At 39.0% G+C, this 24862-nt stretch overlaps 1 protein-coding gene and 1 pseudogene across 8 annotated transcripts in view; both read right to left on the bottom strand.

Moving 5' to 3' along the window:
• Positions 1-3518: 3518 nt before the first annotated feature.
• The window catches only part of LOC136847232 (sphingosine-1-phosphate lyase-like), a 39059-nt gene continuing 17715 nt past the window's right edge, over positions 3519-24862 (bottom strand). For 4 of the 8 annotated variants that reach the window (XR_010855667.1, XR_010855668.1, XR_010855669.1 and 1 more), the window contains 8 exons: positions 24697-24803; positions 24250-24459; positions 18067-18202; positions 10763-10865; positions 10408-10554; positions 8992-9112; positions 4681-5603; positions 3519-4341 (listed from right to left, as the gene is read on the bottom strand). Coding sequence is in view for 4 of the 8 variants with exons in the window: in XM_067118709.1 (XP_066974810.1) it covers positions 5454-5603; positions 8992-9112; positions 10408-10554; positions 10763-10865; positions 18067-18202; positions 24250-24459; positions 24697-24803 (974 nt within the window). In the remaining 4 variants the exon portion in view is untranslated. Of the gene's footprint in view, positions 5604-8991; positions 9113-10407; positions 10555-10762; positions 10866-18066; positions 18203-24249; positions 24460-24696; positions 24804-24862 lie in introns of all 8 variants that reach the window. The other 4 variants (XM_067118709.1, XM_067118710.1, XM_067118711.1 and 1 more) reach the window with 1 other exon arrangement.
• Positions 15105-15224, bottom strand: LOC136847528 (5S ribosomal RNA; annotated as a pseudogene).

The raw sequence follows: 24862 nt of genomic DNA on the forward strand, positions 1-24862 counted from the left end.
TCAGTTAGGCATTATTGTCACCATTGAATGTGGAAGGAAGGTCCGTTTTCTTTAGAGAAAATGTTCAAACTCTACAAAGTACTAAATTTTTAGTTTTTTTTTTTTTTTGTACGATTGAAACATTTCTGTATAATAAATACCTGCTTCAATTGTAGAAATAAAGATATTTATTTTTAATTCAAATAAACTCCTTTGACAAAATAAAATTTAAAGTCTCCATGAAAATACCTCACTCATAACTGGTTTACCTTAAAACCTAAATCGTGAAAGTTATAGATACACGAACAAAACACACACATTATATATATATATATATATATATATATATATATATATATATATGTGTGTGTGTGTGTGTGTGTGTGTGTGTGTGTGTGTGTGTGTGTGTGTGTGTGTTACCAACAGAGAGCAAATCTCATTGCTTATAAGTTAAGTATATCTTAGTTTAACCAAACCACTGAGCTGATTAACAGCTCTCCTAGGGCTGGCCCGAAGGATTAAATTTATTTTACATGGCTAAGAACCAATTGCTTACCTAGAAATGGGACCTACAGCTTATTGTGGAATCTGAATGACATTATAGCGAGAAATGAATTTATCACCAGAAATAAATTCTCCACTCTTCATTGGCTCGGTCGAAGGTCGAACTGCGGCCAAATATATATATATATATATATATATATATATATATATATATATATATATATATATATATATATATATATATATATATATATACACATATATATATACATCTATTTGCAAAAGGAGAGAGATTATAAAGTAAATGTAAGCAACAGTACAGCTATGATGACGATTAAAAACCAGAAGATGGAACAATGAATGTTGATGTGGAAGAGTGGAACCAATGTGTACTTATTGGTACTTGGGAGCAAATGTAACTGATTATGGTCGGATAAGAAAAGTGAATAACAGAATAAGTAAAGCAAGTAAGGTAGCAGAGTGTGTGTACAAAAGATCTGCTACATTTACCGGAGGCAAGGAACTCCCTGATCTGTAGATCAGAGAGGTTGCTTCCCCAAAAGCACCACGAACTAACTGGGACCACAGCAACCGGACAAATGCTCACTCTTCCAGAACGTTCTCTGAGAAAGCTCCTTAAACAAGACTGTGGGCAGGTGAGAAGTTGAAGTCGCCTCCGAAAATTATTACACTCACAAATGTACAAAATAACCACTTTGAAAAGCTGCTCCAACTCAGCCTATAGAGGTTCCAGGGGAGAGAAGACACGAGCTACCCACTCTTCAGACAAAGAGAGGGTCACTGAGAAGACACAGTGGAAGAGCAAAAAGTTACACTGCCTTAAGTCCTTAAGCCTACACAGTGAACTGTGCAGGCAAGAGATGGAAGAGATGAAAGGTATCTCCCTAGAGTAAGACTGCCTGGATTCCACAGGCTCTAGAGAGAATGTGCGCCCACCAAGAAAGATTTCGTTCTATTCCATCCCCGAAAGGCAAGCATGAGGTTGAATCGGTCCTGTTGCTTGACCATGCAAAATCTGGGGATCAAGCATGTGTAGAACAAACGTTGTGCTTGCCCAACCCCCTGTAATTCCTCAGAGCCATGGAAAAAAGGCTACCTGGGCTGCACGCACCTGTTCTATGGACCCAGTAATGAGGATAGTATAGTTGATGTGCAGAACCATCCTAGTTTGAACCCAAAAGCTAGCAGTGGGATGAGTGGGAGGTCCTCACTTTCAAGTGGGCATCTTCAGTGGCAAAAGCAGTTTAAGGTACAGTGATCATGAGCCAGTGATACTTTCCATTCTTCTATCTTCTACACAGAGGAAGAGAGTGTGGACAAAAGAGGGAGTATGAAGATGAGCTGGATGATGATGAAGGCAACAATGACAAGGAGGAATGGCAAGAATGCTTCTTTTCCCCTGGTACTTCTTGCTTGCCTTCAACTCTCAAGGACATGTCGAGGCTGGGGTGGGAGAAGTTAAAACATTTGCCAGAGGGTTGGCTACAGGCAACACTGTTGCAACCAGAGGATTCCCTGCAATAGATGAAGCAGGCATAAGAAATGCAAAATCAGTAGCAGACTCATAAACCATACTTTTCCCATTGAGGAAAGGGTCATGAGGCATAAACATCAGTGGGAAAGGATTGTATGCATTCCTTACCCCTACAGTAGGAACAAAACTCATGCAGATCCACCAATAGTTGAGAAAGAGAGAGACCACATGGTTGGCCACAGCCCACACAGTGGCATTGGATGTCCCTTTTCTCCATTCTAAGAGAAAAACCAAGGCCAAGGAGACACAAAAAAGCCATACATAGGCACAGGTAAACCAAAAAATCAAGAGAACAAAGGTAGCAAGCTACTCATCCACAATCCAAGATCCAAAGGGCACACATGGAAGAGTGAGTGTGCGTCCTCCTCTCTAGCAGCTGAAGAAAAAGTGAGTCGTGAATTTGGGCGAGGAATACCTCTTCTCACCCTCTATCCGCACCAGTTAATTACCTTGTTATCAAGATGCAACGAATGAATCTAGCTTGTATTGAAGGATATTCCTAATATAAAAGGCAATGGTTGTAAACCTGTAGGAACAATTGAACAGCTAGGTGGAATGACAGCTCATCCACCTAAATATTTTTTTCCTCATAATGTTAAGTATGTCATTCACCCAGTTCAAATTCAAAAGGAGAAAATGCACCTAGATTTTAGAACCTATAGCATTCCCTTCTGTATTTTTGTAGCCCTTCTTTTTCCCCAATCCTGATTCTTATGTGAATAACTTCTTGGAATCCCATCAATGCTTTACAGTTGCAGTCTCTTTTCCCAGATTTCCCTTCACTTCCCCTCACTACTGACTGATAGCTGACAAGGCAATTTTTGGATACTGTCATGTTCCAAGACAGTTCTTCATTTTGTACACAGGACATCATCAGCATACTGATATGGGCACACTGAATATCATTAGGATACAGTTAATTTACTTATGACTGTCAGTGGTATTCATAGTCATAATGAAGAGGCGTCAATGAAACCTTTCTGGATATTAAACACAAGAAGTTAAAGCAGATAGGCAAAAAGAGAGCCACTGACACAGAAACTGACTTTCTAAACAGGTGTGACTATGGAATACTACGCCTCATGGCTTGAGTGCAGTGAAAAGATCATATAACACACGACAAAGTTGCAAAGATGTGGTTTTGTTGGAAAGAGAGAAGCCCAGCTGCATAGAATCGAGTGATCTTTTCAACAAGATAGACATAAAATCTGAAACTACTCAAACAGTTCTCACAGAGATGGCCCTGGGGATAATGAATTATTAATTAATGTTCTAATATGCACATATGAGAATAAAGACTGCACATTTTCCTACGAAAAAGTTCTCATTCTGGTGGGCTGTATATTTGTACATCAGCTACTTTTATCTGGAGAAGTAAAAAATGGAGAAATTTATTCGTTTCACTCACTTTACAATACGCTTGATTACAGCCATTCACTTACACACAATGCGACACTGTAGGGATAAAAGTAAGTCCACATTCTTTTACCCATATATTTAGAGATTTACAAGCTCCAGCGCAGACTCTGAGTATTTTTCAAAATGGACATGAAATAATCATGGAGATGTTACACTACACAATAGCATCTGCAGTCAATGCCTCAGCACCTGAATCTTTAAGGAATGTTTCCACTGAAGTCCTTTTCCTTTTGGTTATAAACTTTACATGAGCTCATCATATATCTTGTAATTTTTGAAAAAACTCTCTCTCTTTTATTTTACCAAAGCAATAAAATCATAAGCTTATGCACATATTGCTAATAGTTTGCATACCTCAAAAAAGAACATTGCAAAGAGGAAATATAAATCCTAACTTTGAGCTAAGTATTTTAACTAGTTTGTGCTTACTTTTTTTTTTGTAAAGGATCACTAACAAATTTTTAACAATTTTCTTACGTCCAGCACTTTCTACACATAAACACCAAATTTTTTATTTTAGTCCAGTTGAAAAAATCTACAACAATGGACGGACATCTTGATTTCAATAAGAAACTAACAATTATGGTAACTGATTGTGCTACTGGATTCTTAAAGAAAATTTGTAACTGTAAGATTTATATATTCATGCTAAAATTACATTTGTGCTAAATCAAAAGAGAACTTACATGAGTAATGTGACCTCTCAGGAGACTGCTCTGAAGTTAAAATTAAAAATTAGTCTGATGATGATATTCACATCTGTTACTTCTGAAAATGTGTCATCGTGACATTTAGACTGACTGAAAAAAGAAATAATTCTCTATTCATGCATTTACTGAATGTCTAGCATACCAAAATATACAGTACAGTACACAGACACCACCCTACTTACAAACGAGTTAGGATCCGGACGGCCGTTTGTATGTTGAATTGTTTGAAAGTTGGTTACTGCACTCTTCATGCCTATTTAGGTACAACATGATATCAAATCAATACAGTACTGTATGTTTTTTCATCCTAAAACACAATACACTGTACATACAGTACTGTATGTACAGAATAGGCGCACAAAACAAAATTTGAACTTGCAGGTGGCAAAGGGGAACGCTCTGAACACAATTTTAATTTACGATCCCGTTTGTTTGTATCTCTGAATGTTTGTAAGTTGAGTGTTCGTAAGTAGGGTGGTGTCTCTATCTTCATTGTCACACAAGGTTAACCACCATTCACTTGGCTGGTCATATATAATACACTATGTGTAATGTTCTCAAAGAAGGTTACAAAGTATCAATTCTTTTCAAGTAAACAGATTATACATACACCTTATTAATGAAAAACAATGTAGTTTACTTGAGTTATATGATGAATTTAATTATGCTAGAAAAGTTCTACACTTTGATTTTCAAGTATTTTGCATCATGACAACAGCTTTGTTGTGAAACAGATGACAAGTATTTTCTCTACTAATGAGTTAGTTAAAAGCAACAAAACTTATGCACTATATGCCATCTACTGAAAAAGAAAAATTACGATAACATAATTAGTGGTAAGATTTTTTAAAACTACAGTTTACTTTTTCTAACAAACGTGGTAAGTACTTTACGCTGAATTTTTACCTGAGAAACAACAAATTCTTGGGTAAATTCAAAAAGATTCAACAAATTTTACTTGTAGCTCAAAAATATACCTTAAGCCAGCAATTCTCTCTGCATATGTATGTGTGCAAACAAATTACTGTAAAACAATAGCCACAATTATTCAGATATCTTATCACTGTTTTGCACTAAGTATCAACACCATAATCCAGAAAAATTCTCATTAAGAGGAAGCCTTACAAGGAGCATATAGAACATGTTCCCATAACAGCTGCAAATTACTGAAAAATTGCTTCATGCATGATAATTTTATATAGCCTTGCCATAACTATATATATTACAAAAAGACAACACAAATGTACAGAAAGATGGTCTTTAAGAGATATGAAATAACAATCTCTCTATTCTTCAGGATTCTTTATACCGTTGCTCACTACAGGCTCCAGTTTCTTGCCACCTATCGTTGAGTAGACAGCATCCAGATAGACCCATGCAATTTCACCTATCACTGAACGATCAGGGATGCTAGCAGCCATTCCATACATAGCAGCCTATAAAAAAAGGGTAAAGCTACTTGAAACAAATAAAATTCAATGTTTTAAAGAATGTCTATTCACCCTTCTAGGCACAAACAATTTGCACCAAATGACAAAGAAGTTCCATTATCAAAACTAGAAAAGGGGAATCTCGCAAAGGGTGCCTTAACTATTGCAAAAGAAAGTGGTCTCTACTGAACAAGTTTTTATAAATTATTTATCAATAGATGCTTGTTAGATAGTTGGGTGCCTCATTACCGCTGATGTCCCTTCAGTAGAAATATTCCATTTCCTGACATGTTACTTATTTTGTGATACTTTGACAAATAAATTTTCACTGGAAATCTATAAATCTGCACAACAAAACTTTAAAGGAAAAGATTAAATTCCAAAAACAAATGAAGTTTAGTATCTAAGGTAAAAATTAAAAAGAAGTGATCTCTCACATTAAATCTAAGCTACAGAGCAGAGTTACTGCAATGTTCATTTTCATCAGGAAGTACTGCTTACAGCCTTGAAAAGTGCACTACATACAGGTACTGTAGTTATAAAACAGGTTTTGACAAAGGAAAAATCTCTTTTTGGTAGCTGCTGAGTCTTCAGTGGAGTTACACACATGGTTCCCCCAGGGCTCCACAAGACAGACCAACAAATATCAAACAATTCTCTCGAAGTTGGTCTTGGCCGCAATAGTGCTTTTGATAGACAGAGTGATAGAGTAAAAAAGGACTTATGGCAAGAGGTTTCTTTGCCTTGCCTACAGTGATTTCCTAGTTTTCCTTTACCCTTCTCACACAGATGTGGCAACAGCACACAAACTGGCTAAGATCCCCATTACTCGCCAGATCTGTGAAAGAAAAATTACTCACCACAAATTCCCAAGCCTTTTCATCAGGGAAGGTTGGTAGGTTTGAGGACTTACAGCAGCTACCAAAAATAGGTTTTTCCTTTGTCAAAACTTTTTTTTTTTTTAATAGCATAGCCACACTTCATTCTCAAAGGAGCATACACAAGAAATTGACAGGTTACTAAAAGAACTGGCTCCTGATTAAAAAAAACCTGATGACCCAGATGAAAAACTGGTCCATATTAAAGCCACTTAAGTTTTTACCTAGCATCTTTTATTCAGGATACCAATTAGGGTTCAACAATGAAGGCTACGAAAACAAAAGAACATATGTGTGTGCTTTTCTATGTGGTTCTAAAGTGTCTTATCAAATTATGCCAGGTTGGGATATTACATTGCAGCATCCCTCCTCAGCAATATCTCAGAATTGCCATGGCATCAAGGGCTTCAATAACACAGCCTTGTATGACATAATTGTAGTAGCTGAAAGGTGCTTGGCCTCAAAATGGAAGGTAATTACAGCAAGAAAAATATGAAAACATTAATGACAAAGTAGCATCATGTTTTCCACAAGAAAAATAAGTCACCCACACAATACGAGCAAAAAGCTCTATACTTTTTTTTTTTTGTTCAGAGACGCATGCCTCCGCTGAATGATTGCTCTATACAATGGCATACAAAGTCCCAAAAATAAGTTTATGTAGGTGAATTTAAGAGTAGAATTTATGAGATATGGGATAATTTTGCACTTTCCACCAAAAAAAATATTTGCAAAAAAAAAAATTTTTTTTACATCTTCATTTGTTATCCATAGCACACCTAGATAAATTACCTACCTATTGGATTGAAAATGTTGTAATTATACCAAGGAAAATATGAAAAACTGAGCATCATGTTTTCGTAAAATAAATGGCACTCATTCAAGTGTTTACCACCTCTCTCTCTCTCTCTCAAAAAAAAAAAAAAAAAAAAACAAATGACACAGTTATAGAATAAAATTCAAAAACTGCAAAACAAACAAAACCGACATGTTAAATATGTATAAAAAAAATCTCTCTCTCTCTCTCTCTCTCTCTCTCTCTCTCAGAAAAAAATGTAATCATAGAATGAAAATCTAAAACTAAACCAAAAAAACATAACCACATTTAATATTCTCATTTTGTCTACTGGTTTGTGCAATTTTTATTTTTTGATGTTTGTGTACATCATCAAAATGTGAAGGACTTAAATTTGGATGACTTCTGTATCATTCATCAGCAAACATGAGGGTTAAAGTACCACCCATATGATATGAGAGGGTACTACACTTCAACTTACCTTTAACTATAGTAATAATTTGAGAGTTACGGCTTCTGTTATTGCACTGGTAACTAATGCATCAATGGAAACTATTACTTTAATATCTATAACCAATACTGGAAAGTAATTGCTGAATTTTATGCCTTATTTACAGTTGAAACGTCACTATCCGGCAGAGTGATACATACTAGATCCACCTATACACATTTTACATTCCCCTACAACAAAAAAAAACCCAATATTAAAGACAGCTGGGGAAAATTTTTGCAGTATATGATATAAATTGTTTCCAAATTAACAAAACACATGGGAACGCTTAGTTTAATACTAAGCTGCAAGTTAAACACACACAGGAAACTGCAAGTCACTGTTGTCATTTTATAATTTGAGAAGTTAGACAAAAATTAAATTTTCCTTTCTACTCCAAAAACAAAAAGCATCTACAAGTAATAAAAACGCCATTAACTTATGATTTTCGATAATAAAAAACCAAACAATTATAATTTGAAAAAACTTAAATGTTGACAGCAACAGGGGCTTAAGACTAGGCACTTAGCTTTCCTGCAACGATATCCATAAATTTCACCAAACTGGCAACATGAAATAGAAATTCTTCTGGAGTGACCAGAGTAATGACGGTCTGCTATAAACACAGAACAGAAGAGAAATGGGGATCTTAGCCAGTTAGTGCATTGTTGTCACATCTGTGTGAGAAGGGTGAAGGAAAACTGGATAATCACTGTAAGCAAGGAAAAGAGCCCTCTTTTCATGAGTCCATTTATACTCTATCGCAATGTCTATCAGAGGCACTGTTCAACTAAGACCAACTATGAGAGAATTCTGATATTTGTTGGTCTGTCTTATGGAGCTCAGGGGGAACCATAAGAGTAACTCCTCGAGGACGAACAGTGGCTACACTACCAAATAAAGGTTGAGTGTGCCCTCTAAATTGTACTTGTCATCCATTCCCTTTGGTCTCTCTATGAGTCTAAAAGGTGACTTAATAGTTATGTTAACCTTCTTTTATTATATTAATAAAAATCATTAATAATAATTATAACTATTAAGTATAATAATAATTCCTGTACTAATTATAACAGATGCCCATGTGAATACTGAAAACACAATACAGTACAGACAACTACTAAAACACAGTAAAACACGTCTTCAATTAATATTTTTTGCATGAAACACAAGTCTCACAAACTGCAAACCAAAACTTGAAAGGCTATATAAAAATAGTAGTTCATAACTTACACTTTCACCTTCCACCTTTGGTGGATTATCAACCAAATCCGCTGTAATTTCCTTTATGTCACTTATGAATTTATCAGCAATTCCAGTCTGTGTGTGCAAAACAGTGACTGCTATGTGGACACTGAAAAGAGAAAAAATTCAGCGCACTAAATACCAATGGAAATAACAAGAAACAGTCAATGACAGGAGAAAATTGCTCTTGCCACGTTACACGACCATAAAACAATGAGAATGACTTTTACCATGACATATGGTAAAGCTCATCTTTAAAAATGGAATAATCAGTCTTTATAAAAATAGCAATGAATAAATAAATATATACATTATTTATTATCACAACTTAAAATTCTGGATACTAGATCTCAATCTAAACTACACAAAATGCAAGCCAAGAGGAAAGATACGTTTTTCAATGGCTGGCTTACATCTCGGATTCCACCAACTAAACATCACCTAGCTTTTTCATAAATAGTCATGCTGTAAAAAGTTAAGTATACCTTAGTAGATACCTAACTTTGAAATTAATACAAACTCTATTAGGGAATTAGGGACCCACAAATAAAAAGCCTGACTGTACATGGCGGTTAAAGGGCAGCATTGTAATTTAAAAATTTCATGAGAATTAGTTTACAACAAAAATTTTAAAACATTAACATAAAGTCAGCCACGAACTTTAGCAGGAGTTCAGTTGCAGGACTGAGTAAGCTAAAAATTGTGTATACCCAACTTATGCATACCCTACAAACATTACATACTACAAATAGTTTCTAGATTACAATTTAAATACTATGTAAATACAACTGCCATTCGTATAGAGTTTTGCTCAAGGATTACTGTATGACAAAATATAAAAAAAGGCTATGTACGTTCAGCATTTACTCAACCATTATACAGTAGTTCTTACTGTGTAACAACACTCCTAAGCACTGATCATGTCCACAGCCACAAAACAACAAGGTAACATTTACTTTTATTCAAAACTGACAGTCTGCCTTGTTTTACATAATTTAATGACCTGAAAGACCAATTTGTGCGGATTTCCTGCCAAAATTGACGCACAGCAAACTCAATTTTTGCATTTTGGAACTTCTTGGTTGTTTCTCTATATTTTTCATGTAATTGCAACATACTCCAATTCATGTTAATTGCTAGTGATAAAATGGTGGCCTTCTGTATTTTCTGAAACTTCCAGAGATCTAGTCCTCTGCCATTTCTTCTTAATATGCTCTCTAATGCAGCATATACATAAAAAATACCACTGCAACATCTACAAAAAGCCTGAATCAGGTCCCTCTTTGTTCCTGCCTGTACTCTTCCTATTTTTTAATGAGACTGCAGTAACTACACCTACAGAGGACAAATAAAATATATAGATGAAACATTCATTTTACAAATAATATAAATTATAATACTCACCTAGCTGGATACTGTAAAGAATTCAGATTCCATCCTCTTTTGTTCATGGCATCAGCAAGTGTGTATATACTAAACTTTTCAGATCCAAAAGAAACCACCGAAACTTCAGGGTTTCCATAAACAAAGATTCCTGGAATTTTACTGCACCTACGGAATAAGAAGAATCTGGTGTTTAGAAGTTGCAATCTCTTCACTTATAGTTCCAGTATTAACTCCAGTGATGATGGAATGGTATAATACTGTATGTACAGTTCTGTGATCCATGAAATTAAAAACTTGCATCCATTAAAAGAAAGAAATATTTTAAGATATTACAAAAATTTTGTGTAACTCACTCAATTTTCAAAATACTCACTCCATCGATATCCTTCGAGCAGTTTCCACAATTTTACGGGTAAGTTCAACGTAACCGCTAAGACCATGATAAACCATAGCTGCCCAGCATGATGCAATGATACCTAAATAAAAAACAAAATATCTATCATAAATATAAGGGATTTTGTAATTTACAGTTTATGCTATACATTTTATTGCTTCCTTTTATGTGAGCAACCATAAGTCATAGGTTTTGAGTACAAAGATACTAAAAGGTATTTATATTGCCATATTTTCCACACCTTTACATACATCACCAAAATCACAGCGTATTAGATGACCACAACAAAGGCAAGAACAGGGGAATTTGTTACAAAGCAAGTCAACATGTTTAACTCATAATTTTTGCTGAGATATATTACATTAAGTCCAAAACCCAGACTACTCTTCTAAAATAAAAATTATGTTATAAAACTACCACCCAAAAATGATATTTTAATGATAAAATAAAGTTTGTTCATACTTACCTGGCAGATATATATATAGCTGTATTCTCCGAAGTCCGACAGAATTCCAAAACTCATGGCACACGCAGTGGGCCAGGTGGTTAATGCCATTCCCGCGCTGGGAGGCGGTATCAGGAACCATTCCCATTTCTATTCAGATTTTCTAGTGCCACTGTCTCCTGAGGAGGGGGTGGGCACTATGATTATATATATCTGCCAGGTAGTATGAACAAACTTTATTTTATCATTAAAATATCATTTTGTTCATGCAACTTACCTGTCAGATATATATATACTGAATCCCACCATTGGAGGTGGGAAGAGACAGAATAGGATTTAGGAAACAAAGTATATGTAGACGATTGACGCGCCTTGTTCCTTACTTGTTAGCATAGCTGACTTAAGTGATTACAGTCACTGAAGCCTGCTTCTGCTTTACTACAGTCTCCAGCAAGGTAGTGACCTATATAGCTGAGTGAGTTCTAGATGATCTGTCCACGGGGCATGACCACAATGGGACTAGATCATAAGACCATACTGTGAGCAAAAGGAGCAACGACCAACCACCTGACCGAGAGCATCAACTGCGAAGGGACGCCCAGATCGGTGGGAAGTCCCCGTAACCAACTTACAGCTTTGAAACATGCCCTCTCCCTGGTCCTGGGAGTCCGACAGAGGTCAGGCCTATGTTAGCTTATAGCTGACTTCGTGATTACTGTCACCCAAGCCTGCTTCTGCTTTACTAGAGTCTCCAGCAAGGTAGTGACCTATATAGCTGGTGAGTTCTAGATGATCTGTCCACGGGGCGTGACCACATGGGACTAGACCATAAGGCCATACTGTGAGGGCAAAAGGGAGCAACGACCAACCACCTGACCTAGAGCGTCAACAGGTCCTGCCCGAAGGGACGCCAGATCGGGGAAGCCTCCGTAACCCTCTTGAGGCTTTCGGCATGCCCTCCTGGTCCTGGGAGTCCGACAGAGGTCCAGGCCTAGAAGCGTTATGGGACCGATCTGATGTAAAAAACAAAATCAAGATTAAAATATACTTCCTAACCTCTAAAGGATAGGATGAGTATCGCTCACTGCCCGCAACACTGTGTCTGCAGGCGACAACAGGTCCTGCCGAAGGGACGCCAGATCGGTGGGAAGCCCCGTACCCCTCCTGTGGCTTTCTGACTTGCCCTCTCCCTGGTCCTGGGAGTCCGACAGAGGTCCAGGCCTAGAAGAGTTATGGGGGCCGACCTGGAGTGCGGAAACGCATGGTCCTAGCGAATAGCAGTCTTCGTATGTGCCTTCACGTCCCATGAAGTAATGTGAAGCGAACACCGACTGCTTCGCCAGAAGGTGGTACCAGAAGATCGCAAAGGGACATGTTCTTCTGAAAAGCCACCGAGGGATTGCAATGGCTCTAACTTCGTGAGCCTTAACTTCAAAAGACTCAAGTCACTGTCTTGAACGGGCCGGAAAGTGCGTCTAAAATGGTGCTTCTAAAAAGAACGCCAGTGCATTCTTAGAAAGAGGCAAATCCGGGCCTCTTGACAGAGCACCACAGACTGTCCGAAGGACCTCGACTTTTCCAGTCTTCTGCAAATAAAATTTGAGAGCCCTGACAGGACACATGACTCTTTCTGGTTCATGTCCGAGAATTTCCATCATACCCTTAATCTCTCGAAGGTCCTGGGCCAAGGGGTAGACGGGTTCTCAAGTTTTAGCAAGAACATACGGCTTAGAGAACATACTGCATTATGGCCTCTAAAAACCTACATGATTATTGATAGCCTGAAGTTCACTAACTCACTTCGCCGTAAAACAGAGCAGTTAAGGAAAAACCCCTTCCTCGTCACATTCTTGAGACAAGAAAGAGGCTCAAGGTATTTGACATAAAAATTTAGGGCGACATCCAGGTTCCAGGGAGGCGCCCTGGAATGAGGCACCTTGACAGTCTCAAAGGATCTCAAGAGATCGTGAAGATCCTTGTTGTCGGCTGATAGTCTGAATGCAGTTAGACTCAGAGCGGGGAAGTTTTGAGGTACCCAACTTCGAAATGGGGCTGCCTGAGCAGATCTACCAAGGACGTCCCCATAACCTCCACAGCTCCTGACATACTTCTCGTGAAGGGTCCACTCGGCGGTAGAAGCTGCGCTGTCGATCGAGAAGGTCCGCTGATATTCTCCACTCCTGCAACGAACCCTGCAAGGATCGTGATCCCCGCCAGCGCATGGGCCCAAAGCAGGATCTCCCCATCGCCAGGGCGAACAGGGACCGAACAGGTTCCTCCCTGTTTCTTGAGGAATGCCAGGGCTGTGGAGTTGTCTGAATTTACTTGCACGACTCGGCCTGACACTTGGCTCTCGAAGGATTGAAGGCCAGCAGGATCGCCCCCATTCCTGGAGATTGATGTGCCAGGACACCTGTTACCTCTCCAGATGCCTGACACTTTCCCCCCTAGTGTTGCTCCCCATCCCTCCCCTGGGAGCGTAGGAAAACAACACCAGGTCGGGCTCTGAAGGCATAGAGAAACCCCTTCCGCCAACCTCGAGGGGTCGAGCCACTACCTCAGGTGAATCTTGAAAACGGGAGAGATCTTCAGGGTCTCTCTAGATTCTCCTTGTCTATTCAGTTTTCCCGCCAGGAAAAAACTGGAGCGGCCTGAGATGAAGTCTTCCCAGGGAAACAAACTTCTCAGAGAGGAAATGGTCCCAGCAAACTGTCCATTCCTCACCGAGTATATTTCCTTCCTTAGGAAGGATGAGACTTTTTCTAAGCATTGCTACTGACGTTCCTGGGATGGAAAAGCTTGAAAAGCCACTGAATCCATCTGAATCCCCAGATAGGCGATGGACTGCGTCGGGATCAGATGGACTTTTCTTCGTTCACTAGAAGTCCTAGGGACTTTGTCAACTCTAAATTCGCATTCAGGTCCTCCAGACACCTTGACTGTGAAGAGGCTCGGATGAGCAATCGGCCAGGTAAGCGAGATACGAATACCCGCCAAGTGAAGCCATCTCGCCACATTTCTCATGATAAACGTGAAGATCATGGGAGCTGTGCTTAGCCCGGCAAAAGAGCTGCATTGAAACACTCGTCCCCTAGTACAAACCTCAAATACTTGCTCGACTGGGGATGTATGGGAACATGAAAGTAAGCGTCCTGTAAGTCCAGAGCGACCATCAATCTCCTGGTCTTAAAGCTCCTAAAACAGACTGGGACGTCTCCATCGTGAACTTCTCCTTCACCATGAAGCGGTTCAGTCTACTGACATCAAGGACTGGTCTCAATCCTCGACTGCTTCGGAACTAGGAACAGTCGGTTGTAGAATCCTGGGGAGTCCAGCTCCAGGACTTGCTCCACAGCTCTGGCTCGGAGCATTTGCTCTAATAGCTCGAAAAGGATCTGTTGCTTCTCTTGAAGGAATGAGACAACAGATCCCTGGCGGCGGCACAGAAGTGGTGAGTCGAGAAGGGATCTTGTATCCTCTCTCGATAACTTCAAGGGACCAGGTGTCTGCCCCTCTTACTCTCCAGGCTCTACTAAACGAAAGAAGCCTGGCTCCTGCAGGTGTCTGGAGGCGCTGCAAATCACTTCCTGCCCCAAGGTTTAGGCGGGGCTCCGCCTCTGAAAAGACCTCTACCTCGGGAGAAGATCTGAGGAAGAAGCTCCTCCACGAAAGGGCTTCTACTTCCTGGAGGTCTGACCCGGCAACGACATCAAAGGGACTGCCGGGCGTCTTGACGAGTGGGGCCAAGAGGTCTTGAGTGGCCTCCTTCAAGCTGGAGGAGAGATCCTTGAACAAGGACTGGGGAAGAGATGGCCTGGAAACGGGGAGAACAGCAATTCTGCCCTCTGCGACGGAGAAACTGACTTTGCAAAAATGACGCAAAGGCATCTGGTGTTCCCAGGCGGTCACCCATCCAAGTACTGACCAGACCTAACGTTGTTAACTTCTCGCTGATCGCACGAGAAGCGGTGCTTTAAACATGGTATGGCCGTTGGCTGGTAGGGCCAAAGGCTGTAAAGATTACAGTACAAGGCCCTCTTCTTCAAGAGGCCCGCATAAAAGAGGGAAGCCAGTTCCTCTGAGCCATCCCTGACTGCCTTGTCCATGCAGTTCAACACGCTGGACAGCTCCCCAGGCAGATCGAAGCCGGGTCTCCTAATCCTGGCGTCTAGAGCCCCCAAACACCAGTCCAGGAAATTGAAGACCTCCATGGTTCAAACAGTCCTTTCAAATGGTGATCCGTCTCGACATAGTCCAGGACACTTTGGCAGCCGACAGGGGAGGGACCTTCTAGGCGCGTCGACCAAGCTGGCGAAGTCTCCCTGGGACAACGAAGAACTCTTGAGCCAACGTCCTCCCGGTCTCTTACCACATACCTGCCTTGCCGCTCGAAGCATGGAGGCAGGGCAAAAGTCTTGTTGTTTGGGTCTTCCTTCCTCCATCCAAGTGTTAACCTTCTTGAAGGCCTTCTTCGTCGCCAGAGACAGAAGTCATCTTGACAAACCCCGGGCGCTCTCCTCGTCTAGGACGAAGCAAAACTGCGAGAAGGAGGAGAGAGAGTGGCGAGGGTTTGAAACTTGTCGCCAAACAAGTCCTTAAGAAAGGCCGGCTAACACCTGGTAGTCCGTAGACGAGGAAGGGGGAGGCTGCTCAGGACTGCAGGCTCCGACTCACAAGAGACTTCTCCCTCTTCAATGGGAGAACGGCCTTGCGGTCCAACACGCAGATGGGATCTCGCAAGCCCGCGAGATGATTGCTCTGAAGCTTCACCGAAAGCAACCAAAGCGTCCTCGAGAGTCCATCCGGCGTCCTGCACGGCAGCGAGAGGCGCTCTGGCGAAAGCAGCTACAGAAGCGCCCAGGATAGCTGCTTGTGGGCGTCGATGGCGGTCCAGCTGGCGTCCTGCGGCAGCGAGAAAGCGTCCTGACGAGCAGCTACAGGCGCCCAGGATAGCTGCTTGTGGAAGCGTCACGATGGCGGTCAGCCGGCGTCCTGCGGGGCAGGCGAGAAGCGTCTGGCGAGCAGCTACAGAGCGTCCAGGATAGCTGCTTGTGGAGCGTCACGATGGCGGTCAGCCGGCGTCCTGCACGGGTTGCGCACGTCCGGCGAGCAGCTACAGAAGCGTCCAGGATAGCTGCTTGCGGGCGTCGCGCCAGTGGTCAGCCGGCGTCCTGCGGCAGCGAGAGGAGGCGTCCCTGAAGAGCAGCTGAAGCGTCAGGATAGCTGCTTGCGGAGCGTCACGATGGCGGTCAGCCGAGCGTCCTGCATGGCAGCGAGAGGAGCGTCCTGACGAGCTACAGAAGCGTCCAGAATAGCTGCTTGCGGGCGTCACGCTGCAGCAGAGCGTCACGATGGCTAACCAGCTGGCGGTGAACACGACTGGGAGACGAGCATGCTTGACAGAAAGGCTTTCCCCAGTCAATATATTGTGAAATAGGCTACCTACTTGGAAGTCTCAACTCCCGCTTAGCCTACGAGCCTGAATTTGCTCTACTCGTTAGGGGCAGGTAGATTTAAACAGTCTAGGCGAGATAAAACCTATTCTCGTCGTTTTAACTAAAATTATGGTAGGTTATCTCCCTCAAATTCTGACTAAAAACTAATGTTTGATACCAGCCTGAGTAATTATGTCTTTAACAAGTTTATCAGCGTGTTACTTTGAACTCGCGAAAGCGTTTGTTTACTTTTTACTAGGAGGCAGCCATTTGCCTACGTGACGCCACTCTAGTCCCGCTGCTCTCGTAGACTATCTCCAAAACAAACCTTACATTTCCTTAATAACTCCGTAAGTGTTTGATTTTGCTGTAACAACATAGTTACGAAACTTTATTGACATATCCTCTTCAGCGCCCGCCTTACGTGTCCGTTTTCCACGCACTTTGACTGACCCAGCGTTACTATTGTTTCTTCTTTATTATACAAGACTCGCTCAACCTATGCACCTTACATAATAGATAATATTTGTTACTATCTTCCAGATGCAAAAGGAGCACTATTAGTGAGAATGAAACTGAACTAATAAATTAGCAGGGGTGGGAGGCAGAGTAATGGCGATCATTTATCAAGCAAAACTGCCTCACACTCATGCATATACAGAGATCTACGAAGCTTTGTAGCCCACCTAAACTCATTCACACAACATACTCTCCAAGCTAGCATAACTAGATCCAGACATCATCCAAAGAGCAATCAAAAGCAAATTCCACAAAGCGTATGCCAATCCACAAAGACAAAACCAAAAGTCAAATAGAATACTTAGTGGAAAATAACGAGTTTACAGGAAATCCAAAGACGGAGGTACTGAAAACAGTTGTTGACAATATCGCAGACAGAGAAAATCTGAATAGAAAATGGGAATGGTTCCTGATACCGCCTCCCAGCGGCGGGAATGGGTATTAACCACCTGGCCTCTGCGTGTGCAGCAGTTTTTGGAATTCTGTCGGACTTCGGAGAATACAGCTATATATATATCTGACAGGTAAGTTGCATGAACAAAAGAATACTTCACACTTCTTACCCCCAACATCACTATAGTTATTCATAAAAGCATAAAGAGTAGGAAATGCAGCACTGCTGAACAGCAGTGTTATGAACCTAGTTACTGAGTATATACAGAAAATTTCTACATGCACTCAGTCTATACATATACAAAAATTAAAGAAAGCTAAGATCACTAGCCACAATTTACTTCATTTGCTAAAATTTACATAAACAGTGAAATGACATTTTGCATTTGGCATTATTGGCAAGACATGTGAATCGATGTTTTTAGTGTGTAAACACACTACTTTTGTTCTCTCTTGTACAAAATGAATGAACCATAACCATGCAAACTTACCCCCAGAACGAGATCCTGCAATAGTAGCAGTTGCATATATACCACCAGGCCAGTCAGGAGTAACAAAGAACTGGTGATGACGGAACTTTGGATCACTGTATAAAATTACCGAGGTACCTTTGGGAGCATAGCCATACTGAAAAATGAATGGTACCTTTAAAACATCACTGCTCTTCAACTGAAATTTCTCTTGAATAAAAAAATCGTGGTACAATTATTAAGAGAATCATAACTAAGTTTACTGCAACTGAATGTTGGTAGCTTACTTTTTCACTTTCCTGAATTTTGATCTGTGCCAATTTTAATTTTTAAAACTTAGATTTTACTATATATAAATTTCATTTTTCCATTTACTGATTGGCTCAAAATAGACAGCATTAACTATGCTACTCAGCAGCCTGTTACAAACACACTAATTTGACAATAATAAGGAATCCAGTTGGAACATGACTTAAGCAGGGTTTGGCTCCAAGACCCGATGTCAAAAATTGTGTACTGTATACCTAAATCCCTTATACATATGATGGCATGATAAGTTGTGTAGGATATATCTGCATAAATATACAAAATCTACACACACATCCTCCTGTAAACGGTAGGCAATATAAATCATCTCTACATTACTGACATTAGATACTAGAATGTCATATTATGCAGCTATAACTGTTGTAAAACTGCTTGGTATACAAAAGGTGCTATATGAAAAAGGCTGTACATGTTCAGCACTGATGCAGCAATTATAACATTGAGCACACACACTTTATCAGATGTGACTAAGTATCATTTTCTTTTATTCAAAACACAGTTACTTTCATTTAATGACCTGAAAGAAAATGTAAATACACAATAAATGTAACAGGTAAATGTTTGAATATAGGGTAACTGTAAATACAGATATATACAGATATATATTTCTCTCTCTCTCTCTCTCTCTCTCTCTCTGTGATGTGACGTTCTCTCTCGGTGGACGAATGTCGTTCATGGTCTGGATAATCTACCCGATAATACTGCCTTACATACAATTAGAAGAATGAAATATAGCTAAAAGTGTTACGTGAACTATCGTGATTAGCTTAATATCAGATTAGAGCGAAAAACCGTCTAATAAATTGTCTAAAAGTGAATTAATAAAATCAGAAAATCATGGAGGAGTCACAACAGTGGTAAAAGGTGGTAAATCTAGTTTGCATCGGTGATATTCAATAATGATGAATTGGCAGGAAGGGAACTTGGTCTGGTGATCATGGAGATTAATTGCAGCATTGACCAAAAGATGTGAAATCATTCACAGACATATTGAAAGGATACGATCCTTCTGGCTGGAGCAAATCTTCTAGAAAATATAATGAAAATAATAGAAGAGATACAATGAAAGTTCAAGTTATCAAAAGACTTATAAAGAAAATCTACAAAATCAGCACATTCCATCAAAGAAAATAAAAGGTGGAATTAGTGAATATATTGATTGATGCAATAGGCAAACGGATGCCCTAAAGCATGTAAAATATGTAGAGGTGGTATAGCATTGTAAATCCACAAACCTGATTAGAAATGCTATGCTTGCCACGCATCGACACACCCGTCATGTGCTGAAGTTGAGCAAAATAGAAATAAGGACACAAATATTTTGCTCAACATGTCTAGTATGATGACAAGGTCATTAAACTTAAGACTTAATGTACAGATTGTGGAGGATGAAGAAGATGAAGAAGATGAAGAAGAGGAAGATGAGGAAAATAGAGAAGAAAAATAAGACTGAAGAGAGAGAAAAGATTAATGAAAACAAAGAACAGGATAATAGCCTGGATGCAGAGAAACTCATAGATTCTACATATGAGGCAATACAGCAACATACATATGAAGAAATAAATTATGACCTGATAAGTCAAAATAAAATCCCCAAAAGAGGCTGTACCCGGATCTCACATACTGAGGGGAAATGAACAAGAAAAAGAAAAGAAAAGAAAGACACAGTATGCACCCTTTTGAAAAGAGGGAATTGCAGGTTTGGTGAAAGATGTTATTACAAACATCCCAAGATATGTCACAATTATGAGATCTATGGCAAATGTGCATATCTAGATGGCTATGAAGAGGAATAAGAGATCTACATCCAAAATATGCTAGAAACTGGAAAGAAGGAAATGGATGTAGGTTTAATAAGAAATGTAGGTTTTATGCATCCTGCCATGAAAGCACCAAAAAATCAAAATCAAAAAAATAAAATACATATAAAACCAAGGAAAAATGAAACAAATAAAGAAAAGAACAAAGATCATGTGATGAAGGCAAAAAGCAAGCCAACAACACATTATGAAAAGTCAGCACCACGATACAGCCATCAGCACCTAGATATAGCACAAGGAACAAGCAATGTATCTATGATGCAAGGGATGGTGCAGATATGGAGATAAGTGCAGGTTTATGCACAAAGTGAATAAATATGAAGCTGGAAGAACAAATATATAATTTAGATTTTAATGTAACAAATTTCTGGAAATGAAAAAGATCAACATATCAGAACAGGAAAGAGACATGGGAAAATCCTTATTATTACCTATATTAGATAATGGAGATAATATGCAAACAATCATAGTGATGAATGCGCAGGGTCTAGTTTGATAACTCAAAAAGAAAGATAGAGTTCTTAGAAGAACTAACCCAAAATGAAAAATAGAAATATTGAATATAGTGAAACCTGGTATTCCCAAGAGACTGTGTACGATGACCAGATAAAGGGTTTCAAACTTATAGATCAAGATAGAAAAAAATAGAAATCAGGGGAACTGCTGATATATGGGAGAGATGCCAATCAAGGAAAATCTGTGAGAAATATAGTAACACAGAATGTGAATTAATAGCGGTAGAATTTGAATCTGAAAAAATTAGTGAACATTGTAATATATAGACCCCAATACTAAGAGTTTTGACATAATAATTGAAAAACTGGATGAAATATGTAGAAATCACAAGGACTGGACTATACCCTAACCGAGACTTAACTTTCCTTTGTAGAATGGAAAGAACGAAGAGAGACTGTGGTTGTATTTACATATAAAAAGAGCAATAGTAGTGCAGAAGATAAGAGGCAATTTGAAAAGCTATTAGATATGCTACTAGAACATAACATTCAGCAAATAAATCACCTAACAACAAGAAAGATAATATTTTAGACCTAGTATTTGTGAATGAGGTGAACTATGTTAAAGAAATAATAGTATATAACACGAGTATTTCGGACCATAATGTCATAGAATTAACAGTCCTTCCAGAACATACTAAAAACAAAGAAAAGCAAGAGACGAAAAATGGGAAGGATATGGAAAAATACAATTTCTATAGTAAGAATATAAATTGGTCAAAAATAAATGAAGAATTAAACAAAGAATGGGAAAACATATTTGTAAGTGATGATATACAGGTAAATACCGATATATTATATAAAATATTAGAGGAAATAGTGGAAAATATATACCGAAGAAAAAGTAAGCATCAGTCACGAATTCCAAGAGACAGAAGGATCTTGTTCCAGAAAATTAGAAAGTGGAAAAAGTTCTTGCAAAAGAAAAGAATACATGGAAAGTGATGGAACTAAAAAGTAAGATAGAAAATGCAGAACAAAAGATTATACAATCAAAAGAAAATGAAAAATGGAACCTAGAAGAAATGACACTACAAAATATCAAGCAAAACCCTAAAATTTTTATTCATATGCAAAAAAGATGAATAAAATAAGAGTAGAAATAGGCCCTCTAAGAATTGAAGGGCGATTAACGAATGAAAAAGGAAATATGTAACATATTAGCAGAAAGATATAAGAGTGAATTTACACCTAGAATTGACAATGAAGATAATGATACAGAAATAAGAGATGAAAATACTGAATACTTATCAGATATAGATATTACAGAAGCCGATATTGTGCAGGCTATTAATGAAATTAAAAATGGATCAGCAGCAGGACCAGATGGAGTACCTGCCATATTGTTAAAGAAAGTGGTTCATTCAATCGCAAAGCCGCTAGCAATATTATTAAGGCAAAGTATAGATACAGGCAAGATTTATGATGAGCATAAATTAGCATATATTACTCCTACTTTCAAAAGTGGTTCAAGACTAGAGGCAAGTAATTATAGGCCTGTGAGTCTGACATCTCATATTATGAAAGTATATGAAAGGGTAATGAAAAAAATATAATGAAACATTTAATGAAAAATAGATTGTTCAATATAGGACAACATGGTTTTGTACCTGAAAGCACACAAACCCAACTGTTAGTCCATCATGAAAGCATATATAAAAATATGATAAATGAAAAGATACAGATGTGGTTTAATTTAGACTTTTGCAAAAGCTTTTGACAAGGTAGACTAAGTAATATATTAGCGAAAAAAAAATTAGAAAACATAACATTGTTGACAAAGTAGGAAGATGGATAAAAGAATTTTTGCAAAATAGAAAACAGATAGTGATTTGCAAACGATGAGAAATCGGATGAAGCTACTGTTAATATCCAGGTGGCACTACAGGGCACGGTCTGTTGGCTGCATTGCTGTTTGTGATTGCGATTGCAGACATAGACAGTAATGTGGAGGACTCAGTAGTAAGAAGTTTACGCAGATGACACAAGAATAAGTAGAGAAATTGCTTGTGATGAAGATAGAACTAAAAGAGACCTAAACAAAATATATAAAATAAGGCAGAGACAAATAGGATGGTATTTAACTCTGATAAATTTGAATCAATGAACATGGTGATAAAGGAAGAATGCTATATGCATATAAAGGACCTAATAATGAGACAATCACAAACAAGGAAGCAGTTAAAGACCTTTTGGTGTGATGTTGAATAGAATATGTTATACAATGATCAAATAGCAATTCTATTGGCAAAATGCAAAGCAAAAATGGGAAATGTTGTTCGCACTTCAAAACTAGAAAAGCTGAACACATGATTATGCTTTATAAACGTGACGACGTAGTCCACTTCTGAATATTGCAATATAATATGGTACCCACACTACCAAGAGGATATTGCACAAATAGAAAGAAGTACAAAGTCATTACAGCTAAGAATAGAAGAAGTTAAGGACCTTGACTACTGGAAAGACTACAATTCTTAAATTTATATAGTCTTGAAAGGAGAAGAGAACGTTGTATGGTAATTCGGCATGGAAACAGATAGGAAGGAATTACTGAAACATCATGGAACTAAAATTATCAAAAAAGAGCAAGCAGAGTGATTAATAGTGCCAAAAATATACCAGGAAAATTAAGGAAAGCACACAGGACATTAACCAATGACCAGCATCGATAATGCAGCGTCTGTTCAATGCGCTACCAGCTCATCTGAGGAAACATAACAGGAGTGAGTGTAGATGTGTTTAAGAATGTCGACAAACTATCTAAGATGCATCCCAGACCATCCAAGACTGGAAGATGCAAATATACCGGAAGATGCGTTAGCAACTCTCTGGTAGACATCAAAAGCCTCACTGAGGACCTGGGGCAACCCGAACGCATTGTAAGGTCTAAGGTCTGTAAGGCTCTCTCTCTCTCTCTCTCTCGTTTCATTGGTAATGAGAATTTACTCTTTTTTTGAGCAACCTGTAAGCCTGCATTTGAGACAGCATCAATGACCTCACTAAAGACCTGGTTAAGTCTGTTGTAGTATCAGCCACTACATAGGCCAGCCTATAATGTATTGTGATCTTCCCAGAATCAGAGCCCATGATCTGTCTGACAAGAAAACTATACTTTACAAACAAGTATCCTTAGGGACCTCAGATAAGTATAAACTAATAACTTCAATTTTTGTGGAAACAGTGCGGGAAGCAAAACGATCTATGGAGCTGGGGGAGGACACTATTTTGTGATTCATGGTCTGTATGGGAAAACTTTTTGTAACAAGAAGTTTGTTCACCAGAACCCTATCTATATGGCTGAATCACTATTCAGGCAGGAGGGTGAGATGCTAAATATCCCATTGTATTATAAGCCTGTGGCATACTATACGAATACTTGAGGATTATAAGAATCTAGACACTAAATCTCTAGTGCTTTCTATGCTTGTACAAGTTGATAGTCCATGCCCTTGCATGAGGTAAGTCTTTTAGAACTTACAAAACAGAACACTAAACTTCTACATGAAACAAAGTGGCCAAATTTTCCAAAGACCAGTTACCTTGTGTGTGTCTGCTGATATGCTCGTGATGCCTTCCACTCTAAAATCAAAAGGCGCCAAAGGATAGCCTGCCTCTTCCATGAATGCAATGAGAAAGCCTCCAAGGCAAGCATCTACATGAACAGGGATGTCATACTGAACACCCAGGGCTGCAATTTCTTCAATGGGATCAATAACACCATGAGGAAACTGAGGCGCAGAACCTGCAAGCTGCAAGTTCAGAGTAAAACAAAAATACGTTTAGTTCACAAAACTTACTATATTTAATAATATCAGTGTCTGACCAATGCTGAGTGATGCAACACACAGTAAAAGTAAATAACTCTGGGACCTAAGAGATCAAGGAATGCAATGTCAATATAACTTTTTGATAACTATACTTAAAACTGTCACAAAACATATAACAGAAAACTATCATCACTGTACAACAATAAGCAAAACACTCACCATGCAAGTTCTGGACGTTATCATTCTCTTCATAACTGAAATATCCGCTTTCATGGTCACTGGATCAATAGGTACGTGTTTGATTGCGATTCCCAGTAACTGGGCAGCTAGAAAAAAAAAAATCATCATATCTGTAAAAGTATTTCTTTCATACACATGTATTACT

This window comes from Macrobrachium rosenbergii, chromosome 16 (genome assembly GCF_040412425.1).
Source record: "Macrobrachium rosenbergii isolate ZJJX-2024 chromosome 16, ASM4041242v1, whole genome shotgun sequence".
NCBI lineage: Eukaryota > Metazoa > Arthropoda > Malacostraca > Decapoda > Palaemonidae > Macrobrachium > Macrobrachium rosenbergii.